Source organism: Vespa mandarinia, chromosome 9, assembly GCF_050613455.1.
Source record: "Vespa mandarinia isolate Hongniang chromosome 9, ASM5061345v1, whole genome shotgun sequence".
Taxonomy (NCBI): Eukaryota; Metazoa; Arthropoda; class Insecta; order Hymenoptera; family Vespidae; genus Vespa; species Vespa mandarinia.
Genome location: NC_140818.1, coordinates 350,001 through 361,843, shown reverse-complemented (window position 1 = coordinate 361,843; position 11,843 = coordinate 350,001). Strand labels below are relative to the sequence as shown.

Genomic DNA, 11,843 nt, shown 5'->3' with positions numbered 1-11,843 from the left:
TTAGCTCTATTTGTTGATGAAATTGTTCTTCTGATGACGATTGTAACTCTCAAAATCAAAACAAGATTAGCTAAAAATTAAGTTAAACAAAAGAATATTAATGATGAATATCACGTGATTCGACGGACCGCATGGATACCACGATGCGACCTATGTCCGAAAATGTCTTTTTTTCTATTTATATGTATATATTAATGAGACGAACTTTCTGTAGGCGCTGGCGCAGGTGGAGCTTCTGCTGATGGTGCCGCTGCTGGTGGAGCTGCTGCTGGTGGTGCGGCTGCATCACCTGGTGCTGGTACTGGTGCCGCTGGTGGTGCGGCGGCATCAGCTGGTGCTGGTACTGGTGTAGCTGGTGCTGCAGCATCAGCTGGTGGAGCTACTGCTGGTGTGGCTGAAGCATCCGTAGGTGGTGCTGCTGCTGGTGCTGCATCAGTTGGAGCCGCTTCTGGAGCGGCTGCTGGCTCCGCCGGAGGAGCTGCACCTTCGGTCGTTGAAGCTGGAGTTGGTGGAGCTCCTTCCGTTGGTGGTGCACCTATACAGTAGTTAAAGAGCAATTGAATAAAACGAACGAATGTATAGGTGAACGAACAAATAGGTCACAAGTGTTCTATAATCGAATTGAGTTATTCAAAAGTCGCGTGAAATCCATTCATTTCGTAGTCTCTTTAAATCAATATTACCTATTAAACAAATTTATACTATCTTGATCAATTCTGACGACACAACTACTTTCCTTTTTTTTTTTAGAGAAATGATTTATTCAATTTTATAATCTCACTGAATATTCAGATTTTAATTTACAATATAAAAACGATTATCAATTCATTTGAATATGATCCAATTATTAATTTTCAATAAGATCTCGATTTCTAAATGAATGTAAAAAAAGATGCAGAAAGAGAATACCTTCAGCAGGAGGAGCTGGAGCTGGAGCAGGAGCACCCTCTGCTGATGGAGCTCCTTCACCTGGGGCCGCTGTAGCTGGTGCTCCTTCAGCTAATGGTGCACCTTCGGCTGGAGGTGGTGCGCCTTCAGCTGGAGGCGGGGCAGATCCTTCGGCAGGTGGTGGTGGTGCTGTACCTTCAGCTGGTGGAGCACCTTCTATATATCGTGAATCGTATGAAATCGAAATTTTTAATTTAAATATTAAAAAACAATATACATAGAAAAATTCATTATTTTCTTTTTCCTTAAAAAGTGATTTAAAAAAAAAAAAATAAATAAACGTAAATAAACTTTACCTGTTGGTGGAGCAGCTGCTGGAGGAGCTGGTTCTGGTGTTGGTGCTGGTGGTTCAGCAGGCGGTGTTGGTTCTGGTACAGGTGCAGGAACAGGAGCAGGAGCGGGTGCAGGTTCCGGTTCCTTAGGTGGAGGAACTTCCGCTGGAGGAGGAGGTGGAGGAGCTTCGGGTTCCTATGTATACAAGGTATACCATTTTTCAAACCTAATGCTCCTTAATTTCAGTAACTATGATTCAGTTTTCTTTGCTGCTATACCATCGCGAATATTTCGATATGATTCTAACTTTTATCTAATTTTCTTTCTTACGACATTTTTCTCTATAATATTATTTTTAATTTAAGAAAAAAATTTCTTTTTGTTTATAAAACTATGTGACTTGTCAAGGAGAATGTTTTGTTCTCATTCTTATAACTCGTTTTTAATATTTTTCATCCTCCTTTTACAGTCATCGATCATCGAACGAGAAAATATTCATGATTGATATTATCAAACAGGCTCGGACTCGACGATCAAAGAAACATGGACACTTGTCCGTTTTGCACAAACACTCGTTAGATCACAGATAAGGATTTACAAAAAAATGTCGAAACATATAACAAATAACATAGTTAGAATTATTTCTCTAGATTACTATTAATCGATTATCCCCGCTAGAATATGCTTCTTTTAGCCTTTTCAATTATTATAGTTCATATAAACAATACGAATATATCTTCAGAGAGAATGTCTTCAACGAGGTTATTTATTCGACTTTACTCTTTGTATGTTCGATATTTCGAATATATCATTAAAATCAGAAAGTTTCTATAAGATCTGAGAAAATTATAGAAAGATTTGATAATTCAAGACATAACGCATACGTATACTTACGATTACGAGGGGTAACAATAAAGGATATTAAAAGGAACATACAAGAAGGGTACAAATAATGACGACACAACACAGAAATTTTTATAGTCAAGTATTTTGCTTTACAATAAATCTTAAATAACGATTATCTTTATCGCAGTTATCTTTAGTCATTAACTTTTGTCCCACATGATATCGAAAACAATAACAATAACAAAAAAAGAAAAAAAAGAAATGAAACGGAAAAATGTGCAAAAATTGATTGGAATATTGTGAACGTACGTAGAATTATTAGAAAGGATTAGACAAATGAAGGATTTACATTGATATTTCACAAGGAACGATTGATAAACAATAAAAAATGGGGACCGATTGATGGGACGATTATTACATTGGATCATTGACATCGTTAAAAAGAATCATGATTACAAATTCAAGAACGAATAGAAAGAAAGAAAATAAAGAAAAAAAATATATATATAGAAACAGACAAAATGGAGAGGGAAATTAACATTTTTTTTTCAGAGCCGAGCCGTTTGTTATTTGCTCGAACGAATCCGTTTATGTTCGCAATTCGACGAGAACAACGAATTTCTTTCTTTCTTTTTTTTTTCTTTTTTTTTTACGATCCTTTTCTTTCACGCCTCGACCTCTTCTTCCTTTACCTTCTTCTCATCGCCCTTCTTCGACCAGTCAGGTTTTTTCTGTAAAATTAAGAGATAGAAACACATGTGAGATAAAAATTCTGAAGTCTTACTTTCTCAAGTAAAGGAATATTTGCACAGTAATTCTTAACACACGTTGTGGGTTGGTTATAATGGTGCCAAAAGGGGTGAACGATCGCAAAGCAAATAAAACGACGAGAGGGACAAAGGTACATATATATATGTAAAAGGTTTGCATATATGTTCGTAAAAAAATGAACAAAAAGTAAACTAATTGAAAAATACCCGATCTGTTCTGTTTTTTGTCTTTGTTTTTTTTCTTTATTATGACGAAAATGAAAAAAATGAATCTCTGTATTGTCTCTAAACAAAAAAAAAAAGAAAAATAGAAAAGAATAAAGAAAAATAAACAAAGAGCGGTGCACAAAAAAACCGATATATCATTTTCTACAAGCTTGTCTAAAAATCTGACCTAATCTCTGATTGGCGGGCGGGTGGATGAGGGGGGGGGGGAAGCAAAAACGAAGAAAAATAAAAACGAATAACCATAGAGAAAATAACAATGGACGAATTTCACGTTCTACGTGAAAAATTTGATTATCTTTACGATCTGACCGGAAAAAGAAGAAAAATTGTTTATTAAAAAAATTTGATAACGTAAAAATATTCAAAGAAGATGCCTATTGTGATGAGTTAAGAAAAGAAAAAAAAGAAAAAATAAAGAAAGATTTGACGAAGTTAATCGTTATTGATCGTGCAGCGTTCAAGCCAAATATAATATAAGCTTTTTTAATTGCTTTCTTTTTTTTCTTTAACTACTTTCCCTTTCACTTCTTCGTTTTTTTTATTTTTTTTTTATTTCAATTACTTTCAATTAGTCGTTCCATTCGTTAGTTCGTTCATTCTTTCGCCTTATTCTAATTCACACGTTCGTTCATTCATTCTCTACGAATTTCCTACGCAAGCATGCCGATCTAACGATTGGCATATTAAAGTTTTACCTTATCTTTTGACGCATTCTGCGAACATAATGCAAGAGCAATATCATTAGTATAAACAGACAAACAAAGATAGAGAAAAAGAGAAAGAGAAAGAGAGAGAGAAAGAAAGAGAGAGAGAGAGAGACAGAAAGAGAGACACAGATAGAGAAAAAAGAAACATAGAGACAATTATTCAAGCGTACATTTAATCCTCAATTTTTGACGATTATCAAGCATTTACGAATTGATTCTTCGAGAATATATATAAATATATATGTATATACTATATATATATAGGGTATATAATATGAAACATTTTCTAATTTTTCTCATAAAATCGAATCGTAAATGACGAGAAGCGATCATTCGGCATATCGATTTTCAAAAAAAAATGATGATAAATAATTAATCGATTTTATTATGATCTATATATACTTGAAAATATTGAGTCGATTCATAAATATAAGTGTCGTTGTAAGTGAAAAGAATTTTTAAGTATGAAAATCTATTTATTTTAATATTATATTAAATTAAAAAAATCATTGATCTTTTTATGATCCATAATTGATTCACAAATATAAATACTATTTGTAAATACATAATTTACAAATTTATTAATATTTTTATTAAATATAAATTGACTCTTTTACATAGTATCAAAAAATTATTAATTTTCTTATTTTAATTTTATACAGAGTTTTATCAAAAGTATCTAAGTGATTTTGAAAATCAATTAATCTTTCTCGAGAATTTCTAAGCTTATAGTTAGGCTTGCAGTATTACAGATTAATACTGTAGTTTTGCAAACTGGAAAAAAGTCTCGAAGAGGTGTAATTGATTTTTAAAATCACCTATACTTTTTTAGCCCGCCTAGAAACTTTTTGTTCACCCTGTATATTAAACTCATAATCGAAAATCTTAAATTAATTCATCGACATGTATGTACTATGAAAGAAAAATTGATTAGGATAAAACAACAAATATTTATCAAACAATTAAATAGAAAGTAAAAAGAGACAGAAGAAAATGAAATAATCGAATATGCTGAATGATCATTGTACGAACGAAAAATAGGACAGAACAAATATTCTACACGTTAACAGCCTCGAAGCATGGCAGTCGAATCAATAATAGGCGATAAAGCCAATTTAAAAAAATGCGCCTTTTGCGTAAAATGTCTGTTCTTTAATCTCGCGTATAATTTTAGTTTATCAATATTTTTTACTTATGGCCGCTACTTCGTTCTTTCGTTCTCTTCCTTATATTTATTTCTTTTTTTTTGTATTTTTCTTTTTTTATATCTTTTTCTTTTTGTTTTTATTATTTCTTATCTGTCCAATTAATTTGGTATTGAAGTACGATAGTTCGAAGTATGTAATGGATTAGCGTCCGAAGAATCAGATAAAAATGCTAGCAATTGTAAGGCAAAACTAAATTAAATTGCGTTTTAACTAATAGTGTGTACGTGTACTTGTATATATATATATATATATATATATATATATATATATATATAGGTGTATATGTATGTATATATGTATTATATATGTATATGTATGTGTATATGCAAGAGAGATAAAGATAAAGATAAAGAGAAAAATAGGGACAGGCATATTTAGTGTGAGTAAAAGCGTTTCTGCCATATTATCAACGGAAAATGTGAAGAAAGTTCGAGCTATATATATTTTATATTTATTTAATTGTTTATTTGTTTTTTAAATTTTGTATTGTTTTTTTAAAGAAATTATACTCTGCAAGCCATTCTCACCTTTTTCGCCCTTCTTTATTAATCCCTAAACCCTTTTTCTAAGATCTTCTATGATATTGTCTTTTTTCTTTTATTTATAAAACAACGAATTATTTTCAATCATATCGATTCTTTTTTCTAGAATTATGTTAATAAAAACGTTTCTATAATATTTCTACGAGTAATTTTTATGAAACGAATAAAAAATTTTATATGAAAAATTTAGTTATAAATAATTCTGAAGATCTCAAGAAATGGCAATTGAAATGGAGTCACGAACTTTACAGAGATGTGACGGAGGAAAATATGAGGTGTCCTTAAAAAAAGAATAATAGAAAATAAACATAACGAAAAAACGATTACGAGTATCTTATGAAAAGATAAAATAAAAAAAAAAAAGAAGAAAGAAAATGAAATGAAATCTCGAAGAAGATTACGTGGATATTGGGAATAGATGCGAGTATGGTTATATCTATCTTTTGATTCTTCGTGCATCGTATGTACTCGATTTTTGAATCGTTTATTGGATCGACTCAGAACAATTTTCTTCTTTTTTACGTGAAACTAATATTAATAACTCCAAGATTTAATTCGAACGAAACTATTTGTCCGTAAAAATCTTATAAACGCCTTCGAGGCACAATTCTTTTGACAAAACTTTTTTTTATCTCTCCTTTATTTATTAATTTATTTAATTATTAATATTTCTTTGTTTAAGTGAAATACTTTCATTAGAATGAAAAATAGTCAATCGTTAAATGAGTATACGTCTCAGTCTGTATGTATATATTGTAAATAATTAAGTATGTATCGTACGTATATGTATTCAAACTCGAACTGTTTAAATATATGTACATTATAGGATTATTTATATATTTATATATATATATATGTGTGTGTGTGTGTGTGTGTATGTGTTTCTTTTTTTTCACATTCGGCCTGTTTTTGTAATCTACTTCTTCGTCTGCCACTCTGCTTTCTCGGACTTCTTGGGCTGTGAAGAACAACACAATTGCCTAATCAACTATCTCTAAGCTACAGACTATCATGATTATATAGTTATACGAGAGAATTCTAAGTGTTTAGTATTATAACACATAGAAAATCGAAAAAAAAATTGTGTGTTGCGCCACGTGTATCTATCTAGTCTTGATAAAATTCTTGTCTAAAACCTATCGAGAAAAATCATGGGAGAAAAAAGATATCAAAATAAGACGAAACAAGACGGAACAAAAACAAGAAAAACAAGTTAACAACAATTATTTCGAAGAAAAAAGAAAAAGTCCATATCTTTCTTTCTTACTATGAAATTAGAAAAAATAACCACCAAAAGAAAAAAGCGAGCCGACTTAAACGTAGTCGACTTGTGTGCGATGAAAAAAACGTAGCTTTACTTTAAGCAAAAAAAAAAGGAAAAAGAAAATTACAAAAAATACAAAAAAAAAATAGTATTTCTTAATTCTTTTTTTATTGCTTCATAATGTTTTTTTTTTTAGAAGTCCTCAAAAAGAAAAAAGAAAGAAATAAAAAAGAAATGTGAGAAGGACGACGAAAAATGATTATCCTTCCTCTTCGTTGCCCAAATAAAAAGGAGAAAAGAAATATAAATTCTTTCTCTTTTATATCTATTAGTTAAATAGGTAAATTTAATCGATAACGATCTATCGTACCTCTTTGTCCTCTTCCTCCAGAGTGAATTCCTTTTTCTTGACTTGTTTCAATTGATTACGGAAGTTGAATTCGGCCGCTTTCTTTTGAAGTTTGGCGAATTTGTTCTCGTATTTCGAAACCTTCTTCAGGGTTGGCTTCATGCTAAAAAAAGAAGAAATGAAAAAAATAAAAAAATGTAAAAAAAAAGTAAAAAAAGTAAAAATGATGAATGATTTCCATATGTTATAAAATGACGTAACGTTAAAATAAATCAAACGAAATTAAAGAATATTTTTGTATATAAAAAATACTTACAATTTACCTCGAAGGTCATTCACTTGGCTGTTCAAGTCAGCGATCTATACCACATTCGAAAAGATAACGATTAGTATACGTTTCAATGATTATTCGTCTACGTGCACGTTCATGCGTATATCTACAATAGATAAAAAGACATTGACAATATCGGTAAAAGCAAAAAATAGATACTCGGTGTCGACTAGTTTCTACGGTGAATGATTCTTATCTCGAAAGATGATCGATTTACTTTGTTTTGAATTGTTATTGATACAATCTTATATGCAAATCGATATATTTATTTATAATATTTCTGTTATTTTCTGTTCTTTTAAATAAAGTATACAAAAAAATTTGTCATACCTTTTACATATAACATTGCTATTATTAATTCTTGCTTAAATATGAAGAACAAAAGAATTAAAAAATAATGTCAAATAAAATCTGTATAATTTTTAATATCAAATTTCATAATTACATATTTTATATATTTGTTAAATCATGTTTTTTTTTCAAAAATATATGTGAGAGAGAGAGAGAGAGAGAGAAAGAGAGAGAGAGAATTTATAGTACTTTCTACATTTGATTTCGCTATTATTAAAAAGTACACTTTAATATAATTTAAATGTAAAAAAAAAATTGGAAATAATATAAAAAGAAAAAATAAAATCTTTAATTAAAAAATTTTTAATATAAAGTTTCACGGTTATATCTTATATAAATTGATATATTCATTTAATAGTATTTTGAACTTTTTGAAAATATCAAAAAGATAAAAGAATTCATCATACCTTTTTGCATATAAGATTTTGTTATTATTAAAAATTATAGTTATAGTTTCTTCAAAATGTAATGAAAAAAATCATAGAAAAAAGTGTCGAATAAAAATTTACAAAATTGATCCCAACATATGGAAAATGTAAAATTTAAAAATACAAAGTTTGACGATCATCTTTATTTCGACCGTAGAAACTAAAAATAAAAAAGAAAAAATTTTAAAAAACTATCAAATTTTCTGACAATTCATGCATCAGCATTCTTTCTTGATTCGGCGCAGAAATCAAAAGAATAAAAAGAACAAAGTAAGAAATAGAAAGAAACGAAAGGAGAGAGCAACAATATAACATATGCATGCAGATAGATTTGAGAAAAAAAGCCGTTCGATTGGGATGAAATAATTATGAAAGGAAATATTGTTTTTCTTGCGAGAAAGATGGCGAAGCAGCACAGCATTATAGCAAAAGAAAGAAATTGTTTATTGATCATTCGAGATCAAAACGAGAACAAGAACAAAAGCGCTATCGGCGGAAGATAAGAGTGGAATCGCTGTAAAAAGCAAGATGGCAAAAAGGATCGGGTTGAATGAGCTAAAAAGTACCGTGTCACGATGAAGCAACATTTTTTTCGATTATTTCCAGCTGACTTCTACACATATACACAGATATATGTATCGACTTGGCCAATAAATATAACGTCGACCATTTTTAATATTGTATATTTAATCAATGTAGTATTTAAATATTGCATATCTATATATATGTATATACATATATATATTTTCAATATTATTAATTAACCCAATACTATACTAAATATTATATGATATGAAATTATTTATTTAATAATAAAATAAGAAAAATTGACATTATATTTATTTTATGGCTAAGTCAATATGTATATAAGTACTTTTCGACATTTCTAATGCATCAATGATAATCTTCTATATGGCGCAGTTTTTCTAATCAAACTCATCATTTTATTATAACAATCATGATAATTACGAATAGTAAATCGCATTCGCCAACTTTGCTCATTGGAAAAACTCGATAGGAAAGTAGGTACTTGTGATACTTATCGCGTTAGATGAATATACACATATATCTATATTTGTCTATATATGTATATCTATATGTGTATATATATATATATATGTATGCATATATATATATATATATATACATATATATATGTATATATATATATATGCACATATATATAGGTATATGAAAGGTCTATCAAAAAATTTTATTTGTGGGCGAACAAATTTTTAACTTTTTCTAATATCAAAAGAAATTATATTGTCAATTAAATAATCACGTAAACAGTATACAAATAAAAAAATAAAAAATGTCTGTTTCAATTTCCTAAATAATTTTAAATCAAAATATATTTTACACTCAAATAATAAACAAAATATTTTGAGATAGACTTGATACATGTGTGTATATATGTATAAATGTATATATGTATATATATATATTCTTCCTTCCGTTCTATTTCGAAGGATTTTTATTTTTCGACGTCTAAGAGATAAAAAACAAAAAAAAAAAAAAGAAAAAACAGAAAAGAATAAAAAAGAAAATGAGAAAAAGGATCGAAGGAAATAGATCAAAGTAGATAAAAAGACAATTCCAATCGGATGTTCGATCGCGAAGAGGCTGGTCACGATCAGCCTTTCGGTCGAGCAACTTTCTTTCGGTTAAACGACCGAGAGAAAAAATCCACCACACAATTGGTCCTCCAAATTTTACGAAGAAATTTATTTCTTCGACGTGCATCTACGTGCATTTTCGAAATTAATTCATCCGTAATCTTGCGAACTCTCGCAAAAACCGACACCAGATCTACGATCATTTATAGATCTATCGAAATAAGAATTTTCTTCGTTTTACATTCGAAGTAATTTATATAAAAGGAAAAGAAAAAACAAAACGAGACAAAAGAGAGTAATGTAAACATTTTCTATTTCTGAATAATTGTTAAAAACAAAAAAACTAAAAGAAAAATAAAAAGATTGGAAACTATTATTAAAAAAATACATAGATATAATTAAAAATAGGAACAGAACTGTTCGATAGATCTTAAATATTTACAGGCCAATCGAACACCATGACAAAAATCGATCGAACGGAAAAAGGAGGGAAAATTTTTTTCTTGCAAAATCTTTTCAAGATCAATATGAATCAACGTCATCACATTGTCGTCATAGTCATAGACGTCATCACGAATCTTTCGACGCGAATAGGTCTTTTCTTTTCGCGTCTTTTTTTTCTTTCTTTTAATTTTGTTTATCATATACAACAATTAATAAAAAAGCTAGCTAGCACAGAGCACGAGGGGTAGGGGCGGAAGGACGGAACATAAGACAGGGGTATGGGGATAGAGACAGGTAAACATAATAATATGGACGATGCTCGAGCCTTGTGATAGGCGACACGATTGTTGCCGCGCGATCCTGTTATCATATTTACGATCCTGTTATCATAATTATTCTGAAAAAATGAAAAGAAAAAACAAAAAGAAACCGTTTTTCTAATTTTGATACTCCTCGCGCATATTGAACTCCTCATCCTCTCGAGCCGGTCCGCCTTTGTGAGAGAAAGAGAGTTAAAAGTGGGAGAGAGAAGTCAATTTCAACAGAAAAAAATATAAAAAAATGAAAAAAACGAAATTAAAAAGCGTGGCATAGGAAATAATAGGCAACCACATCTACTTTTTTTCTGGGGTGAGGGCGAGGGTAAATCGAAACAATTTACACAATAATCTACTTAGAGAAAAAGAAAAAGAGAGAAAAAATATATAGCGAGATAGAGACAGAAAGAGCGGGAGAGAAAGAGAGAGAGAGAGCCAGAGAGAGAGAGAGAATATATATATAGCGAGAAAGAGCGAGAGAGAGAGAGAGGGAGAGATAGAATATATATATAGCGAGAAAGAACGAGAGGGAGAGAGAGAGAGAGAAAGAGAGAAAGAAAGATAAAAAAAAATAGGGCATAGGATGGAAGTAAACAAAGACGAGACTAGTTGATCAAGAACACTAAATAAGAAAATAATCTAATCATAGAAATTAACGTGCGAAGCCCCCGAAATCTATTGAATCGTGATCAAGATACTAGAGATATTGAAATTGCTCGAAATCTTATTCGAGTCAAGACAATAAAAAAGCATTTTCGTTCAGAATCATTCTGCTCCATAAGATTATTTTATTATCCTTCCTTTTCTTATAAATCTCTTCTTAATTCCTTTATTCGATACGAACATGAAGTGCCATAATTAATTATTATAAATCGCGCGGCGAGAATCATGATCGAATTTGTAAAGCAAGGAATAAAGCTGCTAGCTGCTGTGTTTTGCTTTAACAAAAGCCATGCATCTCTCTCTCTCTCTCTCTCTCTCTCTCTCTCTCTCTCTCTCTTTTTCACAGACAAGATGAGTGTCTCTTCCCAGAGATAGAGAGAGAGAGAGAGAGAGAGAGAGAGAGAGAGAAAGAGAGAGAGAGACAGAAAAAGAAAGAGAGAGAGGTTCTAAATATCTGATATGAGTGTGTGTGTGTGTATATATATAATATATATAACATATATAATATATATAATATATATTATATATACGTATGTTTATATATCTATTCTAAGC

General features: G+C 30.2%; 1 protein-coding gene across 7 annotated transcripts in view; it reads right to left on the bottom strand.

Annotated features, from left to right (window-relative positions):
• Window positions 1-2,174: 2,174 nt before the first annotated feature.
• The window catches only part of wupA (troponin wings up A), a 23,595-nt gene continuing 13,926 nt past the window's right edge, over window positions 2,175-11,843 (bottom strand). For 5 of the 7 annotated variants that reach the window (XM_035877250.2, XM_085659221.1, XM_035877251.2 and 2 more), the window contains 3 exons: window positions 7,452-7,495; window positions 7,157-7,298; window positions 2,175-2,798 (listed from right to left, as the gene is read on the bottom strand). In XM_035877250.2, the coding sequence (XP_035733143.1) occupies window positions 2,733-2,798; window positions 7,157-7,298; window positions 7,452-7,495 (252 nt within the window). In that variant the 3' untranslated portion in view covers window positions 2,175-2,732. Of the gene's footprint in view, window positions 2,799-3,760; window positions 3,779-6,251; window positions 6,481-7,156; window positions 7,299-7,451; window positions 7,496-11,843 lie in introns of those variants that run through there. The other 2 variants (XM_035877234.2, XM_085659223.1) reach the window with 2 other exon arrangements.